Genomic DNA, 22,470 nt, shown 5'->3' on the forward strand with positions numbered 1-22,470 from the left:
AGTTGTGACCATTTAAATATAAAGGCCTCGAGTTTATCTTTCTTTATAGCTGAGTAATATTCCATTATATAAAAGTACCACAATTTTCTTATCCAATTCTCGGTTGATGGACATTTGGGTTGCTTCCACATTTTAGCAATTACAAATTGTCCAGCACTATTTATTAAAGAGGCTGTCTTTTTTCCGGTGAGTATTTTATCACTTTTGTTGAAACTCAACAAAAACTGGCTTTTGATGTATGGATTTACTGTATTTCTCTGTTTTATTTTTCTGTTGTCTGGTTGTTTTTTTTTTTTTTTTTCCTTTTCTTTTCTGAAAAATTGAGACAGGGTCTTGCTATACAATTCAGGCTGGACTTGAACTCTTGCTATACAATTCAGGCTGTACTTGTGCCTCAAATTTGAGGAAATCCTCTTGCCTCAGCCTCCTAAGTGCTGGGGTTACAGGAATGTGTTGCAGAGCCCAGCTCCTCTGTGCCTCTGGTTTTATGCCAGTGCTATGCTCTCTTGGTTACTGCAGCTCTGCAGTGTGTGCTGATATTAGTTAGGTATTGTGATGTTGCTTTCTGCTTTGTGCTTTTTGAACAAGACTGCTTTGGCTATTCAGGGTCTTTTGTGCTTCCATATATATTTTAGAGTTGTCTTTTCTAATTCTGTGAAGAATGTCATTGGTGTTTTGATGCAGATTGCAATGAATCTGCAGATTACTTGGAATAGTTTGGATATTTTAACTAATATTCATTCTTCCAGTCCATGAAAATCCATCTCAAAGTATTGTTTTCCATTTTGTTCTTCAGTATTCAGTATTTTTCATTGTCTTTTACTTCGGTAAAGTTTACTCCTAGGTATTTTATTTCTAGTGTGGCTATTGTGCATGGAGTTGCCTTCATGATTTCTTTCTTAGGAAATTTATTATTGGTGCATAGAAAAGCAACTGACTTACTGTGATTTTGTATCTTGCTATTTTACTGAATTCACTCATCTGTGTTCGTAGTTCTTGGGTGGAGTCTTTGGGTTTTTCTGAGTATAGAATCATATTGACTGCAGACAGGGATAATTGTTTTTCCCTTTCCTATTTGTACGCCTTTTATTTGTTTCTGTCTGTAATTGCTCTGGCTATAATTTCTAGTAGTATATTTAATAAGGGCAGCAAGAGTTCCTGACTTCAGAGGAAATGTTTGCGGGTTCTCCTAATTATTATGCTATTGGCTATAGTTTGTCATATGCAGCCTGACCCTTTAATTTGGACTTTGTGGATTTGTTGTATGTAGCCTGGCAAAGTATAAGAAAATATTTCAAAATAAAAACACTTGCAATCTGAAATGTTTCTTGACCCATGCACTTCAGACAAGCGACACTTAACCTGTGTGATCTGAGTTTGGGTTAGCCTCTTATACCAGGGGCTACCTTAACTTTTTTGTTTCAAGAAATGATCTGTTTATTATTTTATAGAAATGACCTGTTTATTATTTTGTAAGGTAGAAAAAAGGCACTTGTACATTTCTGTAGTTTTAAAACTAGTAACATTTTGGAAGATTCTGATGATAGGGTAAAGAAAATGAGTATAAGTTGTCTAATTGGAGAGGGAAGAGAAGGAATTATTATAATTAAGATCTTGCAGGTAGGCTTTGTAACCAAATTCATCTAGAGGCATTAAGGGTTTATTAAGGCTTAAGAATCTATTTGTTTTATTTGAGAATTACTGTTATTAGAATTAGATTGTATTCAAAATAAGTCAATATGTGTGTGGCCAGTGGGTTAATTTAAGTTCCCACTCTGTTACCTTTGTTTATTAATAGTTAGTTTGCCCAATGGAGAATTTCTTATTTGCTGTTAAATTTGAAAAATTTTTGGGATTGTTTTTAAAGGAAACTTGAGATGGAAGCAAAGAGAAAACAAGAAGAAGAAGAAAGAAAGAAAAGGGAAGATGATGAAAGACGTATTCAGGTATGTACTTCCAGAGCTGGATTTCTATCAAAATATAATCTATACAGTTATTTTAAAAGGTGGAAGTCAGATTTTGATTTGCTAGCTAAATTATCACTGTCTCACTCCATGGGCCAAAGACAGTTTCTAAAGTGGCTCTGGGATGGGACTTGGGAGCTAGAGACCTCAGTCCACATCCAGGCTGTCACCTCTAGAAACCAAGGCAGTCACAGTGAGCCACTGTGAGACGCAGTTCTTCTGTGTGGAAGGGAGTGAATAATAGTTACCTGTGAAAGCATTTGGCATAGTGCCTTGTTCAGTAAAGATTAGTATTCTTATATCTGGCTGGGGGAAGTCCGGTAGATGCTTAGAACATAGTTTTTATGTTTTAAGATGTTTTATAACTGCAGATGCTGGCATTAATAGGAAAGATAGATATGCTCTCCACTCCTAGCTTTTAGAAAGTCCATTTCTGAGAACAGCCCATCATGTATTTGGGTTTGTGTTTGCCTAGGCTTTCATATGTGCTGAAGCGTAACCAGCACCCTAGCTTCCTGATGTGTGTTGTGTGGGTGTCCGTGTTGGTTCAGCACCAACCATACTTATGTCATGTTTGACATGTCCACATGATAGGCGCAGGAGTTAGGGTTTTTCTACATTCTCTTACTTTTGGGAAAATGAAGTTTTCATGAAACAGAAGATGGAGACTGGAGAGGTTTGCAAGGAACCTGTACGGAGCATGGAGGTTTCCGTTTATTTTAAGTAAAACGGAAGTGAGCAGGTAACCTGTGAAGGGCTCCGTGTGAACTGCTGTCTGGGCTTGGCAGGCGGAAGTGGAGGAGCAGCTGGCAAGGCAGCGCGAGGAGGAGTCCCAGCAGCAGGCCGTCCTGGAGCAGGAGCGCAGGGACCGGGAGCTGGCCCTGCGCATCGCCCGCAGCGAGGCCGAGCTCATCAGCGACGAGGCCCAGGGAGACCTGGTGCTGCGCAGGTACGGGCCGGGTGGGAAGTGCGCCCCTCTGCCTCTTCAACTCTGTTTCCCAGAGAAGGGAAGAAGAAATCTTGCTCTTTAGCCCCCAGTATAGTTGAGGTCAATTTATCTCAAGATTATTTGTATCTGCTTTGACACCCAAATGAATCAGATAACTGATTTTTCATCAAATTGGCTCAACTCTTGAAAAGTAAAGTGGCAGAACTTCAGCTGAGTGCTCTGTTAGGAAAATATTTCAACTTGTACTCTGAAATTGTGTGACGAGTATGTGTATTGGGTACATACTGACTCTCTAAGTACAGTACTTATTGAACACTGAGATAGAAATTAATGCAGTGCATTTAATAGATTTGAGGTTAGAATTTTATTTTATGTTTCATACCCCTGAGTATTTGAGGAAAAATTTACCCCCAGTGTAAATGAATTTCCTTTCCTAAAAGAGAGGTTAATCATACTTAAATATTTTGGCTTTTCAGATTTCTGAATTATCTCTAAACATTATAGGGGGAGCAGAAAGAATATGGATTCTTAATATTTTGTATGAAGTTACAGGAAACGTTTTAATATTGTTCATTTAAAAATTTAGACTATAAGCTGAGTGTGATGGTGTACACCTGTAATCTCAGCACTTGGTTATTTTTTTATTTTTTTATTTTTTGTCTTTTTGAGACAGGGTCTAGCTATGTAGTCCAGGCTGGCCTTGAGCTCACTTTGTAGCCCAGGCTGGTCTTGAACTCGCAGTGATCCTCCTGCCTCAGCCTCCTGAGTGCTGGGATTACAGGCGTGCACCATCCGGCTCTGTCTTTTCTTTTGTCCTCTGCTCTCCTCTGCTCTCCTCTGCTCTCCTCTGCTCTCCTCTGCTCTCCTCTCCTCTCTCCTCTCCTCTCCCCTTCCCTCCACTCTCCTCTCCTCTCCTGTCCTTCCTCTCCTCTCCTCTCCTCTCCTCTCCTCTCCTCTCCTCTCCTCTCCTCTCCTCTCCCCTCCCCTCCCCTCCCTTCTCCTCTCCTCTCTTCTCTCATCCCCTCCCCTCCGCTTCGCTCCCCTCCGCTCCCCTCCGCTCTCCTCTGCTCTCTGCTCTTCATACTGGAAATCAAACTCAAGACCTTGTGCTGGCTAGGCAGGTGCTTGTGCCTCTGAGCTATATTCCCAGCCCCTAATCCCAGCACTTGGGAGGTTGAAGCAGGAAGATTGCTGTGAGTTCAAGGCCAGTCTTCTCTACATAGTGAGATCTTGTCTCACAAAACAAAAGTGAAGAAATTTTTTTTAAGAATACAGAAGTAGTTATTTTAATTTTTTTTTTGGTAGTGGGCAGTACTGTGAATTGAACTGAGCCTTTGGACTGAGCTACATACCAAGCTCCTTAAAATTTTTAAAAAATTTTGAGACAAGGTCTAAGTGACTAAGTTGTCCTGGCTGGTCTTGAATTTGTGATCCTCCTGTCTCAGCCTTCATTAAGTAGTGAGGTGTCCAGGCAATTGCGGCCGGAAAGGCAGAGGGCGAGTCTTAGCTCCCTGTGTGCTGGCCGAGGCCTTGTGTTCTTTCATGCACATCCCTTCAGGTCTTCTCTCCAACGCGGGCCTCTGAGCGCCTTCCCTTCCCGCGGTTGTTTTATGCTCCCTACCGCAAGTGGCGTGCAGCGTGAGGACGCACAGGTGGTCCGTGTTGGCCAGCTCCGCCTTGGTCTGTGGACCACAACTAAATGTTCTTTTTTATTTATTTATTTATTTTTTACAACTAAATGTTCTTGAATGTTTGTTTCACTTTTATTAGCACTGAGTTCTTTCCATAACACACTTATGAACGATAATTCTCTAAGGAAACCTGTTAGAGTGCTGGGATTACAGGTACGTGCCACCATGCTCACCTATTTTGATAAGAAGGCAAAACTAATTTTTAGATTCCTCTACATGTAGATATATGTGCTCTGTACATGCTGAGAAGCATTAAACATGTATAACCTCAGAATATGGTTTATTACGAAAAGACCAGGCATGGTGGTGCATGTCTGTAATCCCAGCACTTGGGAGGTGAGGCATGAGGATTGCTATGAGTTGGGAGCCAGCCTGGGCTACACAGTGAGTTTGAGGCCAGCCTGAACTACAGAGCGAGATCCTGTCCCAAAAAAACCCCAAGAAACCCCAGAAACAAAAACAGCCTCAGTATTGTTAAATTACAACCACTAGAGGGAGCCATTTCCTTTCAAAAGGAAAAAAACCACCCTGTATTCAAATTATAAAGCAGCTTCAATTCAAATTGTTAGATTTCATTTAGCTGAAAACATAGATGGGAAGGAAAAGGGTTTTGCTAGTGAGTAATTGCTTGAGAAACTCTGCAGTCTGAGTTGTGTATGAGAGGGTGTCATGCTGTGACTGCACTGAGCAGGCCTGTGCAAGCAGGTCTCACAGCTGTCAGCTCTTGAATTTGAGTCCAGTGTTTGGCAGTATTAGTGTCTCATCATTATTGGACTCTTCGGTGCCACTGGGGCTTTTGTCAGTTCCGCCTCGCTGTCTACTTGTCCTTCCACCAGTGTTTGCTGCGACAGCTGCTGGGGCCTTGTTAGGCTGCTGCCCAGCAGCCAGGCCAGGCTCCTGAGGCGGCTCCCTGGTAACTGAGCAGGGGCACTGCAGCGGGCAGAGTGGGCGTCAGGTGGCTGCTGTTGTGTCTAGGGTGTGTTCATGAGGCGTCACTGCTGCGCACCGCCGAGCTCACGTGTGAGGAAACCGTGCGCGCACATGCGGCGCTCTCCTGCACGCTGTGCACAGGTCGTTGGCGTCTTCAGGAAGGTGCGCTGGCCCCAGGGTGACCAGTCCCCGAGAGAGGCTGGGCCTTGCGGACCTCCCATGGAAGCGTTACCTGTGCTTCACCTGAGCGTAGTGATCAGGTCACAGGAGCACTATTAAGTAGTGAGGTGTCCAGGCCATTGCGGCCGGAAAGGCAGAGGGCGAGTCTTAGCTCCCTGTGTGCTGGCCGAGGCCTTGTGTTCTTTCATGCACATCCCTCAGGTCTTCTCTCCAACCCGGGCCTCTGAGCGCCTTCCCTTCCCGCGGTTGTTTTATGCTCCCTACCGCAAGTGGCGTGCAGCGTGAGGACGCACAGGTGGTCCGTGTTGGCCAGCTCCGCCTTGGTCTGTGGACCACAACTAAATGTTCTTGAATATTCATTTCACTTTTATTAGCACTGAGTCTTTCCATAACACACTTATGAATGATAATCCTCTGTTAAGAGGTTGAGGTCATTCTTGGGTTGTGTTATGTATTAATACCTGTGGATGGATTCTGCCTCAGTAAAAAATTGTAATTCACTTTTCCAGCTTGGATTCCTGTCACACAGCTGCTAAGTAAGAATTATTTTCCACATATGCAGTATGATTTGCAATGTAATCTTAATCAGTTACACATGATCCTTGATGAAAAGTGATGATTTTAAATTACCTGAAATTGTGAATCCCCAGATTAAGAATAAATCTCACAGTATATGAAATTTCCAATCTAGGTGTATTTACTCTTTAATATTTAGTGAACGTATTTAATTTATTCCTTTATAATAATTGTAAATAATAATTGATAATACTTGTAAGATTTATAAAATGTACCAAAATTGTGAATGATTTTATGTGGATTAGAGGTGATTCAAGTTTTTAAATCAGTAAATAATAATAACACCATAAATTTACACAGTCCAGATTTTTACAATTCAGTATTGGTCATGATATTAACATTTCAGTTAATAATATTTCAATATTCTTTCCACAGAAATGATGGAACAAGACCCAAAATGACACCGTATGTCATCTCCCTTTACATTTTTAAAAATAGGCTGTGGATGCTTTGGAAGGAGAAGTAGTTTCTTTCTGGGAGTAAATTTTAGATTATTTTAAGAAAGAATAAGATAACTCATTTTTTTATTGCCTAGGGAAGATGCTCAGTGCTTAATTGCGGTTGTTTGTGACTTGGTTCCTTTTTTGTGTAGTCTTGGTTTAAACTTTAATACTGGTTTGCCTTACATGTGCCTCACTCTCCCTTCTTTATAGCAGCAGGTGGGGAGGGATAGATCAGAAGAAGTCATGTTCTTAGTTCTCAGAATTGATGACAGTTAATTCTGCTACTATCACAAGTAGACCATGATCTTGTTACCTTTTTGTATGTAAGTCTTCCCACAGAGATAGAATCCATTAACATTAGAAATACAAATAAAATATTTTTTATGCATAAAGAAAGTATTTTGGAATATATATAAAGCTGAATTTTGACAGTTTTAAGGACTGCACTGTAATCTTCATAGTGATGATTCTTGACTCTCAGACTTGAGCACCAGTGAAAAATATTTTAGAAAGGTATAAACTTTGTAAATATAGTAATTCTCTCCAAAAGTACATATAAAGGAGAAATAAAAAGGTCATCATTTATAATAAAATACTAACTTACTTTGAAATAAAAGTGCTTGTGTGTAACTGCAGCAGAAGGCATAATCAGGTACATTGTATTCATACATAGAGTCACGGTGAGTGCTGCAGCTACAAATGAAAGCTGGTGCAGGAGGATTAATGCCACGAGTTGTGAACAGTTCTTTTTTATGTTCTGTAAGGAATAAGTGTAGATTGCCTTTCAATTATATGGCATTTGCATTCCTAGAAAAACTGTATTAAAACTATGAAAAAACTTGTTCATATGTAAAGCTTTGTTGACATGTAAAATATTTATTTATATGTGTTTTTTACCTTTATATGCCTGGAGATGTGTTAAGATACATAGATTATGAGGCAGTTCTTCGTGTGCAGGACATTTAGAATTCCTAACCCACACCTCAGCACACAGCAGGAGCACACACCCACATCGTCGCCCCAGCAGCTCCAGAACTTCCAGAAATACCCATGAGTAGGCAGTGTTTCTCCTTTCTCCATTAGGACAACTAGTTTATAGTTATCTTCTGAGCTTGAATTTAGTAAGTCTTACAGCAGTGTCTGATGTGAAATTGTGAGTGTTTGCATGTAGTATAGTAAAATGAGAAGGAGACAAGCACCCAGAGATGCAGGGTCCATTCTGCAGAGGGAGCCGGGTTCTGGAGACGGGGTCAGTAGGCGTGCGGTGCGCTGGAGTGAGCGTGCACACACAGAAATCACTGACGACTAGCAGAGCAAGTGCAAAGGGCTTTGCAGAGCTGCTTGCTCTCCATGACACTGCTGTGGCTGTAGGAGAAAGAGAGAAATCACGAGGTGGGTGATGATAGAAGTAAGATGCTTCCAGAAGCATTCTGAACTGGAAAGTTAGAAAATTCTGAGAAATTACTAACCTTTAAGAGAGATTGATTGATGGGTATATTGCTCAAAAGGCAAGTTTTACTAGATGATATTTGTGTACTTTTTGTTTGCTTTTCTTTGTCATCAGTTCGGAAAGATTACTTTTTCTGACTGTGCTTGCTTGGCTAGACCAGTGTTCATTGTAAGGAAGGAGGGATGGGAGAACGCTGTTCCCTTCATCGGGCCAGCGCTGGGGTCCTCTGGGAAGCTGCCCTGCGGCAGGTGTGCCCCTCTCCTCTCCTTGTGATTTTTACCAATTTGTAAGGTTTTGAGGTTACCAGAGTCTGACTGATAGGATAAAGGAGAAATGATTAATTCCAAAGGAGAAGAGCTAGGCAAGTAGAAAAAGGCACTTAACGAAGTGTTCATGAACACAGTGAAACTGACTGTCTCGAGAATAAGCAAACACTGAGACCAGTTACACGCTCCTGGGTAATAAAAGAAAAATAAGTATTTGCTTTCGGAAAATACTTATCCTTGGAGGGTTAAAATATGTCTTTCATTTAACATCTGCTTGTATTGATTTTTTTCTTTTTGAAAAACATGCTTTGATTTGGAACTTTAGAGCTTTGAATACATCAGATTCTTATTTAAACTCTGTAGAAGACATCAGTGTGGTTTACCACTGTCGCGCTTTATCTAATTAATATTTACTAAGCAGCTCTGGGGTAGAAGTCCTTGTGTAGAATCCATATCCTGCCAGACTTCTGGTATGGATTTAGAACACGTTACTTGTATTCTTTTTTTTTTTTTTTGGTTTTTCTCCGGTACCGGGAACCGAACTCACAACCTTGCGCTTGCCAGGCAGGCGCTTTTGCCGCTGAGCTAAATCCCCAGCCCCCTACTTGTATTCTTTACATAAAAAAATACCACAGAAGCAGAGTGGCTTTCATGAGATTTTCTGTGAAAGTTCTTACCGCAAAAATAGAGATGCATTCAAATAACTTTAACTATATTTAGACAAAAATTTTGCCATTTTTTATTGACAGATTTGTTGAAAAGTATATCATAGGCTTTTTACAAGGTAAAATGATTGTGAATGGCTAATGAATATAAAACATAAACTTTTTATTATACTTTAGGTGTTTTAAGCAATTGATGTCATCTGCTTTGTATATAACTATGCTGTGTTAATCATTTTTCTTACAGGGAACAAATGGCCAGAGAAATGTCTGAACTTTTGTGTAGGTTAGTGCATTGTGTTTGGGGAAATATGCTCACCTCAGAATCATCTCTTAAAATCACTGTTGATTATTTGTACTAGAACCTGTTCTATAAATATCCCAGTCTTCCCACTTCACTGCCCTCCTGTCATCCTGCTATAAAATAAGAAGCAGCATTCCTAGAAATTGGTGTTGCTCAATGGGGAATATTATTGACATTTGGCCGGGGCGGGGGGGCCTCCCTCATTGGTGCTCCTGTGCTGCTGTCATGGGCTCCCTGGCTAGCCAGCTCGGCAGAGGGCGCCCTCCCCAGCCCGACAGACCTCCCCGTGGTGGTGGGCATCCCTGTGCCTCACTGCGGGGGAGAATGGGGAGAGTGTGGCTGCCCAGGGCCTCTGCTCCACAGCCCTCCTGAAAAACTCCTCGTGGCAGTTGAGTTCCCAAAGCATGTGACTTCCTGGCGGGATCTGGTCCATTTCCTTTATAAGTGGGTGTCGATCATGAACAACTTAATCGTCAACACTGAAGTTACAAGTTAATTAAAAGTGTTAAAAGTATTTTAAAAAATCAAGTCAATTTTGTCCTTGCTTTTGTTATTTACATGATTGTCTGTGCAGCAAGTTTAATAGTCAGTAAATGACCGTTTACTTTCCTATTTCAATAACTCCAGAGATGAGGGTGGAGGAGCATTTAAACACACTGCCTTCATGTGCTTCTTCTGATGCTGAGTGTGTTTTTTAGCAGGTGTATTTTTGTTTGAAGTAACGTGAGTGAAAAGCTAGTGCTATTAAAATGATACTTTAAGCAATAATAATTTGGATTCAGTGTTTTAAAAAATGTATATTCTGACAATCTGTAAAACTGTATATTATGTAAATCAACTTTCCCTTTCAAGAAAAAGACAAAGCAACAACAAAACCTGTAATTTTCAGCTGTCGTCCTAGAAAGGACTCCTGGAAAAGATAGGAAAAAGAGAGAAAAAACTTTTCTGGTCAGTTGATTGAATGACAGTTTAAGACGTAGAAAAAGAAGGATTTGAATAAATGTTGAAGCATGCCTTATTGTTAAGAGTAACAGAGAGAGCTTGCTGACATACAGCTGCTCTTTTGAGCAAAGCAATTAAGAATAAAAAGCTATGTGGAAAATTGCCAGTCACACAGCTTATGAAAAGTATAGATTCTACAGTAATCCTAAACCACATTTTAACCATAGGACACAGGAAGTACTCTGCACATTATTGTTCAGCTGTCTTATATGTAGCCAACAGTTATGTCAAACAGAAGTGCTTTATGCATTGTAAAATACGCTATATTTTATTCTCTGAAAGTACACATAAGCCTTGTAAAGAGGCAAAGATTTCTTATTTACTTCATTTTACGCTTAATATTGAGAGTAATTTCCATCACTTTAGGAAGACAATAACATTATTTTCAAATTTCTGTGCTTTGTGAGTGTGTGTGCGTGCGTGCGTGCGTGTGTGTGTGTGTGTGTAGGAGGACATTTCTGGAGATTAAATCCAGTGCCTTTACACTGAGCTGTACCCACAGCCCTGTTTAATTTCTCTATTTTAAGACAGGATCTTGCAAAGTGACTATAGCACCCAGGTTGGCCTGGACCTTGTGATTCTCCTGCCTCAGCCTCTTAGAGTGCTGGAATTCCAGGCTTGGGCTACCACACCCAGCTCCAAATTTAGTTTTTTTCAGTAACATTAGTCATATTAAGTAATCTGTCACATGACTATTTGCCAGGATTGATGTTATCTTTCAAAATAAGTCATAAAAAAATACGGTTATTTCCAAGTAGAATATTTCTCCTTAAGAGGAAGAAAGTGTTTTCGAAGTAGTAGGTAATAAAGGAGACTTTCCTTGTGTGTTATCCGAGCAGTGTTTTATTTCTTCAGTACTTCATTGTTTTAATATTTGTGCCTCCTCCTCTTATTTTGAAATCTGATGTGCCATTAAACTTTTTATGTGTTACGTTGAGCTTAAAAATCTTGTGACTTGATCCTAAGTTTCTTTCATGTGCACAGTATAATCTTTTGCTGAAAAATAATGTTCACTGTTGCAGAGAAGAAATTGTTGATGTAGTTTTTGACGAATGATCTCAAACAGTGCTTAAAACCCCAGCCTGATGCCCTGAGTAGCTCAGCTGTGACCAGTCGAATGTGTTGAGCCCTGCGGCTGTTTGCCTTCCTTTCTTCATCCAGACATTCCTCCTGCACAGGGAGAGATGGAGCATTTGACCCTTTGAGCTCACTCTTGTGAGCCTTGTGACCGCTTCCCGTAACGTGCTGGTGGTCGTGTTGTGACTCATTAAGCAGGAGGGTGCGGTTGGTCCTCCTGGACTCTGCTGTGTGTCTCTCGAGTCCAGTGGGCCCCAGGGCCTGTCCCGCAGGCTCCGGTGCCATGGCCGCAGTGAGCCCGCTCATGGGTGCACCCTGCCAACAGCCTGCTGCCCGGGGGTTCCAGGCCCGTCGCGTGCGTGGGCCGTGGCCGTCCTGTGTCTCGCAGGCGATCGCACTGTGAGCCCTGGTGGCTCCCAGATAAGCCTCTGAAGCGGCACTGCCCGTGGTCTTTCCCATGCGCTGAGGCTTCTCTCTTGATTTTGAAAAATAAATATGTGTGTTTTAAACTTTAAATGCTTGTATTTAAACAAATCTGGGGGAAGTCTGTGATATTGTTGATAGGAAACCTAATGTGTTTATCAGTTGGCACACTGGAAGATTCCAGTTTACCTGAGCATCTTTCAGTATATTTTTTTTTGGTGGTGGTGCTGGGGAAACTCAAGGCCTTGTGCATGCTCTGCCTCAGAGCTGCACCCAGCCCTCATACCATTCTTAATCACCTCTGTCAAACTTAGGTTTTTCTAGTAATCACTTCCAGTTCTCAAACTTACACTTTCTTGCTTCTCTAGTCAATGTTTCCCTCATGTTTCCAGTTTCAATATGCAAAACTATGTAATAATTACAGAGGCCCCACTGTACAAGCCACCAAGGCTGCTGCTGGTACCAAGAAGCATGACCTTAGCAAGTGGAAATATGCAGAACTCCGTGACACCATCAATACCTCTTGTGGTAAGTGTACGGAGGGGTCGAAGGACAGGAAGGGTTAGACTGATCTTTTCTTTCTTTTCTTTTCCTTCTTCTTTTCTCTTTTCTGGCTGTGCTATGGATTAACCCAGAGCTTCATGCATACCAGATAAGACGTCACCACTGAGCTGTACCCCTAGCTCAGGGTCCGTACTGATCAGTAATAAAATAAATACCTAGACTGGAGTGACAGAGCTATGTAAATTAGCTTATGCCACTCTTATGTTTTCCTTGAAATGAAGACACAGTTTATTCACACAGCCAAAAGAAAGATGTGCTTAATAAAATTAAATCATTTTACTTATTTCTTACCGAGGTGAGCGAAGAGGAATTATTACAGACTGGATTGAATCTTTCATCTGAATCTTTTGACCTATGAATGCAGAGTAACAAACAGCAATGCAGTCACTTCTTTTTAAAGCTGTTTTTCTTTCAACAGAACAGTTGTGTAGAGGTGTATTCAGGAGATTCCATGTAGTCATGTGCTTGTTGAAATCACAGTGTTGGAATTCAGGATGCTGATCAGGAACGAAAGCATCATAAATGTAATTTCTCACTGTTCTCTGTCCTCCTCACTGAGAATGTCTGCCTAATCATAAACGAAACCAAACCAACCAAAGAAAAGAGAATCTGACTTGTATTTGGGCACACTGACTTTTTATTCTGTTACCCTTCCTGATTCTTCATATTCAGAAGACACGTTTAGTCCAGAGTTCATGTGCGGAGCAAATGATATGATAGTAATAATGTTTGAAAAAAATGCCCTGTACTGCCGGGCATGGTGGTGCACGCCTGTAATCCCAGTACTTGAGAGGCTGAGGCAGGAGGATCCTTGTGAGTTTAAGACCAGCCTGGGCTACAGAGTGAGCTCAAGGCTGGTCTGAACTGCATAGTGAGACCCTGTCTCAAAAAGACCAAAAAAAAAAAAAAAGCCCTGTAAATATAAAAGATAATTGGGGCTGGGGATTTAGCTCAGCGGCAAAGTGCCTGCCTGGCAAGCGCAAGGTCGTGAGTTCGGTTCCCGGTACCGGAGAAAAACCAAAAAAAAAAAAAAAAAAAAAGATAATTTTACAAAGTGCTCTTTATGATAACTTGATTTTCTACTCTTCAGTTAAAAACAAAAACTTGAATAATTACGTTAGATGAATAAATTAGGTTGTTAATTCTTTTTGTGCATGTGTCTCTTTCTGTGCAATCAATAGATATTGAGCTTCTGGCAGCTTGCAGAGAAGAATTTCATAGGAGACTAAAAGTGTACCATGCTTGGAAGTCTAAGAATAAGAAGAGAAATACCGAAACAGAGCAACGCGCTCCCAAGTCTGTTACTGACTATGGTAAAAACAAATCTGTACTTTTCAATGTTCCAAAGTATATGTATATAAATATATGTAACTGTGCACAAGGTGTTTGGGTAAAATATTCAATATAAATTATCTCTGTTGTAGGCTGTAATCTGTTGGACCTGATAGAACCATGATGACCTTATATAGTATATTTCTATGGAATGTGTTTTTAAAGTCATATTTGTTAATGTATATTGAATTTACTTGTTGAGTTCTATCATTTGTTTTCCTGTACTGAAGAAGTTATGCAGTATTGCTGTAAGTACATAGTTTTACTTACACACACACATACACACACACATCAGGATTACATGTGAAAATGTACAGATTACTATGATACTTTAATTTGCCATGTAAAATGAGTTTCACCTGTGCAAATGAGTATTTTTATGCTTGCCAAAGGCTATTGTTTAAATTTTTTCTTCTTTTACAGTTTATTTTTGTGCAGCTTTTTGGAATATGGTCCTTTGCATATGCAGGGGTAAATGCTCTCTGACTCAGGGGTAACGCTCCTACCAGGCAGCGTTACAGCCTGGAAAAGTAAAGGGGTGTTTCTTGGGCTTGCCGTTTGTACTCTCAGCCTTTGTTCGGATAGGCTCACTGCAAGCCTCACTGCAAGCCTCACCTTGTAACAGAGTGAAGACACAGGCGTGGGAAGTGTTACCTGGGTTCAGACTACAGTTGTGCCTGGCCCATGATCTGAGTTTTAAGGTGAATATTGCTATGCAAAAGGCTAAGTATGTACTTGAAATGGAAACAGAGGAGACTGATACAACATAGTAAAAGTGGCCCAAGCCCCAACTTTAATTCAGAATACCTGTCATATGTGATCTTTAAAGTAATAATTGGGATTTTATTTGTTCAACTTGCTACTTTTATGCTGTCATAATTTACTAACGTAATCCCAGTTAACATCAAGGTGACATCAGGTTTAAGGTCTTTTCTGAAGGAGTATGTTCTCAATACTTGACAGTATATTTAAAGTTCATTTTAAAAATGAGCTTTGGGCTATATTTTGCTTTTCTCAGTCTTCCAAATAAATGAAAGCAATAATTGAGCTTAATTAAATGATAAAATGTCACTGTTTCTAAGTTGTTGCAGAGAGCAGATGTAGGGCAATACTACTTTTAATGAGGAAGACATTGGTGGCAGTAATTGGTCAAGGAGTGAGCTTAGAAATTGTGTAACCCTCAGGCGGAGCCAGGGAGACCACAGTTCGAAGCTGACTAAGAACTGTGACCAGCACTGCCTTTTTCTGTTTAATTCCCCCAGTGTATTAAGATGACTGGGTGATTCCTTTACCTGTTCATTGTGTGTGTACTAAGTTTCTGCCCTGTTGCCTTTGTTTTTTTAAAAAATCGCACTGAGCTCTTGTTTTTAAATAAGATCTCTTTGGCTCTCAGTGTAATTAGTATCTTTGGCCTGCCAAACTCTCACTGTGTTGGGTTTAAAAATGTGTATGTCTGAGTGATCTCACTTGTTAAAACAAATAGACTCTTGTATCGGGCATGCAGATTTTAAACATGCACGTGTCCATGTATTTTTAAACCAGTCTTTGATGTCTGTGTGTCTAACTTTGCCTGAAAGGGCAGATAGTATGTATCTCACCTAACTGGTACAAGTACAGTTCCCTTTCAGAGTTTAGTAAGGGGGAACAAAAGAGTAGATGAGGAAAATTTTCTGAGTCACATTCAGGTGTTTGAATGAATTTAAGAGTTTGATGTGAACACTGTTTATATGTAGCTGGCCTTCACATAATTTCATGATGAGCCAGGGTAAAAATCTTAATTCTGTAAATTACTTAACCTTGATTTTCTTCGTCTTTTTTTCTTATATAAAATTCAGTCTGATACAAGAATATAGCTAAAAAGAAAAGCAGTGGGCATCTAGATGCTTACTAGCTGAGTTGAGAAAATTGTGTACTTAAGGTGGAGTACACAATTGGGGCAGCTAAATACACTGTAAAAGAAGCCGTTACGTGGTCTCATATTTAGAAGGATTAGAATTCATTCTTTGTGAAGGTACTGTAAAATGACAGTGTATGGTAAATGAAAATGTGACCTGGTGTTATTGATGTTGAGAACAGTACATCAGGCGGCAGTGGTGAATTCCAGTGATCAGGACACCCCAGACCATCTCTGGAGCCCTGGAGTAGCTCGCATCTCATTTACTGCAGAAAGAGATTTTTCAGAAGTAACATGTGGGCCAATGGCAAATTATGAAACAAATATTTATCATAGTTAATTGCCTAAAGTAATGATTTTAGAGATGGTTGTTTGTTTGCAGACTAAGTGTATGAGAAAGTTGAAAAAAATACTGTGTCTGTTAAGTCACTTGTGTTAAGGTTTTGTTTGGATATCGCCATGTCCCAAAGTTACAAGTTAAGTATAATTTTTATATTTTGATCCTCTTTGTGTGTGCCTGAGACATGGTTTCCTAAAACATGAATCAAAGTAGCCCTTTTTCTAAAATCAGAAAGCAATACCTATTTGTAGGTAATTCTGAGAATATTTGACTTTTGAATAGGAAATTTACTTTTTAGTCACCACCTCAATTGATGGGCTGGCTTTATAAGTAGAAAAATGCTCAAAACCAACTTTGGCATTTTTGTCTTCAACATAAAATGTTTGTTCACAGATTTTGCACCATTTTTGAACAATTCACGTAAGTCAATGGGTGGTAACTGATGAGCTAACTGGAAAATGGGTTAAATACTTTATAAAGTACTAACTTCTGTTAAACATTGTTTTGCTACAATTTTAAGTGGAATTGTAGTACATTAAAATTGGCTTATCTGTATGGAGGTTATTTTAACTTGAGAAGATGCTTTTATTTGGATCATTCCAAAATATATATTTAGAACAAAATCTTAATTCTATTGTTTTTTTTTCAAATTCCTTTTAAAAATAACTAGTAATTTCAACAGTGAGTGTACACAATTCTTATTGTAGCAAGACTCTTAATGTTAATGTAGCAGCTGATCCTGAGAACAAAGACTAACTTTTAGGTGATGGTTTCAGACACTTTAGTTTCAAACACTGATAGTGTCTGGGTTTCTAACCAAACATATTTGAATTTTATATGGTAGTGTGGACATTTTTAATAATGAGAAGAGGAGATTGTTTTGTTGCTTTTGTAGCTTCATAAGAGGCACATACTTTTGTAATTTAAAAGCTTTGGGTCACTTCAGTATTCAGTGAATTTCATCTGGAGTCAGTTGAGCAGTAATGACTTGATACAGTGCCGTATACTGTACACTAGCCAGCTGATACGGCCTACTTTTAAAATATGTCTGATAATTTATGAAGCTATGTTCTAAAAAAATTTTGTACTCTTAAAAGATAATACAACTGCATATGAAAAAAAGTTGTTTAGGGAGGTTTCAAGCTTTTGGGGTCTGTGTTTTTGAAGTTTTCCAGATAGATACTAGTTTCTAGTCTTCCTCAGTGTTTCCATTCTTCCTTTATGAGAACAGCCTATTAAAGGCTTCGCTGGGTTTTTAAATTTTATCGAGTAACAGGATAAATATACCAAGTAGCAGGAGACCATTATTTTAAAAGAAAAAAATAAGCTAATTAATGAATGACTGTTAGTATTAGAGTTAATATCCAGTCAACTGGCTGTTAAATTCTAATTCTTAATATGGAGGAAAATTTTTAAAAATCCTCTTGGAAGGTTTTAATGTTGAGTATTTTCTACAAAGGTAATTTTAAAAACTTCAAGTATAATCTCCGAGCTGTACATAGCTTTAGGGAAACAGAAACAAAAGAATAAATGAACATGTCTCCATTAATATGCTAAAGGTGATGCGGGTTTTTAAAATCACTAACAAAACTGGCTTCTTATACCTGCATAGGCATATGTGGCTTTGCTGATTGCCTTTGCTGTCTCTGATCTGCAAAGAAATAAATTCAAGTGCTATAGCTCTTTTGCTCTTTCTAGCAGTAAAAAGTAGACTAATAGTGTTTTCATTCTTTCTATATTTGCAGTTTCTTACAAAAACTATGTGGCTATTCTTGATTTTTGTATCCTATATGAAAGTTATTGTATAACTTCATTGACATACTTTTATTTCGATGCTGAGATTCTTGGAACTGCAGTAAATGATTGGTGTGCTTTTACAGTTGTGTATATAAAACATATTAAACAGGTTTTCTAAAATTATACTACTAAAGATGTAAAATGATTGCTCCAGGGAAATGTTTACTTTCACAGATAAAAGAAAAACCCTTTTTTTCAGTAATGAAAATTAAGCAAAGAATAAAAGATTGCAATGAGTGGAATGCTTAGTATAGTACTTGGAGGAAAGCAAGGACTTCTCTTCCTGGCTGGCAAGGAGAGTATTAGACCCTTTCCTCTTATTGCAGTGGATTTTATTCCAAAAGAATTCTTGATTTTGAAAAAAGTAAACACATTTGAGAGAACGTTCATGCTTAACTGTTACAGGTTTTATTTGGTCATGAGTTTGTCTGCTGTTAATATCTGTGTTATCTTAACCACTTAAAAACCCCAAATCTATTGATAAAAGAGAAAATTTTTATATGGCTTCCACTTGTTGTGGTAATTGTGATTGTAACAAATTTTAAAAATTCTTATTTAAGTTTGTTTTATAATAAATAGTCCAATAAAATTTACTTTGCAACTTTCTTTAAAAATCTCTGGAGATAAAATGCAAATCTAGTAAATAATACTAGTTTGCATTCCTGCCGTGCAACTTTATTTCAGCTTACTGGTAACAGTCATTCGTTGGAATGCGGTACAGTTTTGTTTCCATTGGTGATGGTGGTGATGGTGGTGATGGTGATGGTGATGGTGTGTGTGTATGTGTGCATGTGTGCGATACCAAGGAACATCTTTAAGAAAAGACAAAGACAATTTAAGAAATCACTGGCCCGGGATATAGCTCAGTGGCACAAGCACCTGCCTGGCAAGCACAAAGTCCTGAGTTCGATTCCCCGTGCCAAAAAAGAAAAAAAAAGAAGTCATGCTCTGAATTGTGTTCCTTTATAGGCAGTCATTTTATTACTAGGAACCTCCTTCTCTCCTTTGGAGGATGTTCTTGTGCACTTTAGGGTTAAAAGGCACTTTTCCTGTCCCTTGAGCCATAGCTGTAACTAATGTTCCTCTTCTGTGTAATAGCTCAGCAGAACCCGGCCGTTCAGCTCCCTGCGAGGCAGCAGGAGATTGAAATGAACCGGCAGCAGCGATTCTTCCGAATCCCATTCATTCGGCCTGCTGACCAGTACAAAGATCCCCAGAGTAAGAAGAAAGGCTGGTGGTATGCCCACTTCGATGGGCCCTGGATCGCCCGGCAGATGGAGCTCCACCCTGACAAGCCGCCCATCCTTCTTGTGGCTGGTGTGTATTTCACAAGAGAAAATGTATGAAACAAAAAGGGTTAAAACCCTTTGAATGATACATTCTGATGCAGAATGTAATAACTGAATTTCAGTGTTGAATGATGGAGTTTTGCTGTCAAATCACATTATCAGCTAATTGAGGGTTAGCTGATTTATGATAGGAAATTGCTTGGGTTAATTATGTCGTGGAGCACACAGAAACTTGTCTGTATCCTAAGAAACTTTTCATTGATGTTTGTTTATATTTGTTGTTTTGTAATAGCTTGAGGATGTGTTATTTTTGTTAACCTGATTACTTTTTTGATCAACTGTGGTGCTTATAAATTTTGAAAGGATCTTTAGTAGGGGCAAATTTGTTTTCTGGTGAATTTATTAACCACATTTCCATCCTAGAGAAAATAAAGTCTTAAAAAGCTCTCAGATTTGTGAGAGTTGGTATTTCTGGAATGAAGCTCATAAAATCATTCCGGAAGGAGAGAAGGTAATTTTCGGTCTCCTGTGTGCAGGTAAGGATGACATGGAGATGTGTGAGCTGAATCTGGAGGAGACCGGCCTCACTCGGAAGCGTGGTGCTGAGATTTTGCCAAGACAGTTTGAAGAGATCTGGGAACGCTGTGGGGGCATCCAGTACCTTCAGAGTGCAATCGAGAGCAGACAGGCGCGGCCCACCTATGCCACGGCCATGCTGCAGAACCTGCTCAAGTAGCTGCTGCCCACTGCCCTCCCTGCAGCTGGGGCCCAGGTGCCGGTGGGAAGGAAGCGTGTCCAGGAGAGTTAACCCTCCTGAGCGCGCGTTAGAATTACTTATGCAAAGTGAACAGCTTTTACTAATCATGGCCTTTTGTTAATTTGTTTAAGGTTAATTAAGGTTATGGGAGTGATTTTTAGGACCTAAAAGTTCCTTTCCTTTATCCAGCTGTAACTCTGAATCCCCTCATTATCCCAGGGCTTGTCAGGCTTGGACAGATTCCATCTCTCATTCTTGACAATAGACTGCCTTGAGTCCATCCTGATTCCTTTCACAGAAAAGAGACTTTCACAAATATTTCAAAAGACAAGAGTACCTTATAACTGGAGTAATGAAACATTAGTTTAAATTTCTTATAAGAATTAAGGCACTTAAAATGATCAAGGTTTGAAAAGCATCTGAAAAGCTGTGTATTTTCTCTGCTTTTTCAGAAATTCTTAGCTACTTCCATCAATAATGGAAATTCTGATTTTTTTTCCTCCTCTCCTTTGCAATGTGTCTTAGTTTTGGTGAAGCAATTCTTACGAACTCCTAGAATACTGGAAAGAGCCTTAATTTATTCAGTATCTTCTGTGATGAAGTACTCTGTGTCCAGCACTGATTTGGTTTTCTTTTCTATCAGACTGTGTGCTGCTGTCAGAATATTTTTTTAAATATATTTCATGGGCAAATAAAGGAAATCCAGATTGTTTAGACACTTAGAAGTTTTGGGGTAAAGTTAGTTTCGTTTAGAAAGGGAAACAGCTGAGCTGGTGCTGTGGCTGAGCCGGGCTGGGTGCAGATACTCTCTCAGCTTCATCTCGTTGTGCTTCTTATGTGAGAATCTTGTCCAAGTCGTTTCATATGTTCTGAGCTGATGTTTGTTTCAAATATCTTTTTAATTCCTAGTGTCCTTTTTTTGCCTTTCAAGATTTTGGAAAATGTAGAGCTGTTTTATAACTCAAAAGCCCTTCTACTTAGTAATTGCTTGTTTCATGTAACAGATAATTTAAAAAAGTTTTCCTTGTGTGTTCTTAGTCTTGATCAAATGTCAACAGTTTCAAACCTAATATTTATGACTTCCATGTTAGGAATTTAGAGACAAAAGCCCATCAGGGAGTTATGCTGACATAATCCTAGAGTCTTGTTTGTATCGTAGAATAAAATTAGAAAGTAAAATTGTTCTCTGCACCTTTTTCTGGTTTTTAAATAGTCTTAAATAGTCCTCATTTGAAATGAAGTGTTAGCGATTTTTTTTCACCTAGAAAAAGGCCTCAGTTAGGAAAATATTTCGCAGCCGACTAGATTAATGTTTGGAGCCGCAGATGCTGTTTTCAGAGTTGCTCCTCTCATCGCAATGTCATACTGCAGAAACGCGTATTTATTATCAAGTTGCACAGACGACGGCCTTGTGTGAAGGAGTGCAGTGGCCCTGTCCTCGCTGATAGCTAACAATGTGGATGTGATTATCTTCTGTCGGCTGTTTTGCTGCTCAGACCTCCCCATCCTGGGGTCATTTGGTGATTGGGGCAGAAGGTTTAGTTACTGAAATGAATGACCTGTTTGCTTTCTCCTATTTTTCACCTTCAATTGGTGTTTTTATTTGTGTGGGGTAGTGAGTGGTACACTTTATTTCTTAACCAGTGAAGCAAGTAAAGTCTGAAAAAAATGTAGAAATCAAATTGATTTTTAATGACTTGTCCTTTTAGCACTATTTTCAGAAGTTGTTTTATGCCTATCCTAGGTACATGAATTGGTACTAGATGAAAAATTAATCAAAAAGGTTAAAATATTATAATGAGAGAACTTAATGTTTTTATGGTATTTGTAAGAAATGTATCAAAAGCTTGTTACAAGTCTTTTTAGTTTTTGACTCTGATAGTTAATAAAATTATACTTAATCGTAAGCCATTTTGTTTCTAATTATGTTACTCAGCTGACCTAGAAGTTACCTATTTAAAATAGTCTCCTGAGTTCATTTTGCCGCCAGGAGAACTGCCCTAATTCAGATAGACTTGGGGTAACCTACATACAGCAGACGTGCATTCACACTGAAGACCCTTCCCCGGGAAGCTTAGGGCCCCGACAGCCCTGTAGGGGAAGTAGTGGAAGTGGTAGTCCAAGCAAACCTACAAATGCTGGTTGAAAACTGTAAGGGTCAAAAGTTAATTAGCTCATATTTAGTCAGCCATTTTAATTGAGACTTAAAAGTTTAAACCCATGTACTGTGTGTAAAGAACAAGTCTGGGGTAGTGCTGGCCTCACCAGCCTTAACACTTGTCCATGCTAGTTCCTCCCGTTGGGTATGGCATGCAGAAAAAGTAGCCATGCACAAAAGGTTGAAGCGAGGGTGCAGATGTCTTCACATTCAGTTCAATTATAATGTAACCATCAACATGTCTGACATGTATGTGAGATATGAGCTCTCACTGGAATAGGAAATTTCTTCAGTCTACACATGCTTAGAACACAGCTTCCTTAGTTTTAAAGTTGTGGAGCTCTTCCCTTCTCAGAAGACTAAGTGAGGAAGAAACAAGGGAGGGACAGAGCGGACACGAAAGACTTTATTATTGCTCTTAT

The 22,470-nt window shown here is 39.4% G+C and overlaps 1 protein-coding gene across 5 annotated transcripts in view; it reads left to right on the plus strand.

The window, feature by feature from the left end:
* Window positions 1–21,797, plus strand: part of Myo6 (myosin VI) — a 137,922-nt gene extending 116,125 nt beyond the window's left edge. Inside the window, exons 27-36 of one of the 5 annotated variants that reach the window (XM_005406898.2) lie at window positions 1,868–1,946; window positions 2,753–2,913; window positions 6,224–6,250; window positions 6,666–6,695; window positions 9,359–9,397; window positions 12,342–12,445; window positions 13,663–13,794; window positions 16,441–16,467; window positions 18,943–19,161; window positions 19,670–21,797. In XM_005406898.2, the coding sequence (XP_005406955.1) occupies window positions 1,868–1,946; window positions 2,753–2,913; window positions 6,224–6,250; window positions 6,666–6,695; window positions 9,359–9,397; window positions 12,342–12,445; window positions 13,663–13,794; window positions 16,441–16,467; window positions 18,943–19,161; window positions 19,670–19,869 (1,018 nt within the window). In that variant the 3' untranslated portion in view covers window positions 19,870–21,797. The remainder of the gene's footprint in view (window positions 1–1,867; window positions 1,947–2,752; window positions 2,914–6,223; window positions 6,251–6,665; window positions 6,696–9,358; window positions 9,398–12,341; window positions 12,446–13,662; window positions 13,795–16,440; window positions 16,468–18,942; window positions 19,162–19,669) is intronic. The other 4 variants (XM_013505831.1, XM_013505832.1, XM_013505833.1 and 1 more) reach the window with 4 other exon arrangements.
* The last annotated feature ends 673 nt before the right edge of the window (window positions 21,798–22,470 follow it).

Source organism: Chinchilla lanigera, unplaced genomic scaffold, assembly GCF_000276665.1.
Source record: "Chinchilla lanigera isolate Chin_1 unplaced genomic scaffold, ChiLan1.0 scaffold00101, whole genome shotgun sequence".
Lineage (NCBI taxonomy): Eukaryota > Metazoa > Chordata > Mammalia > Rodentia > Chinchillidae > Chinchilla > Chinchilla lanigera.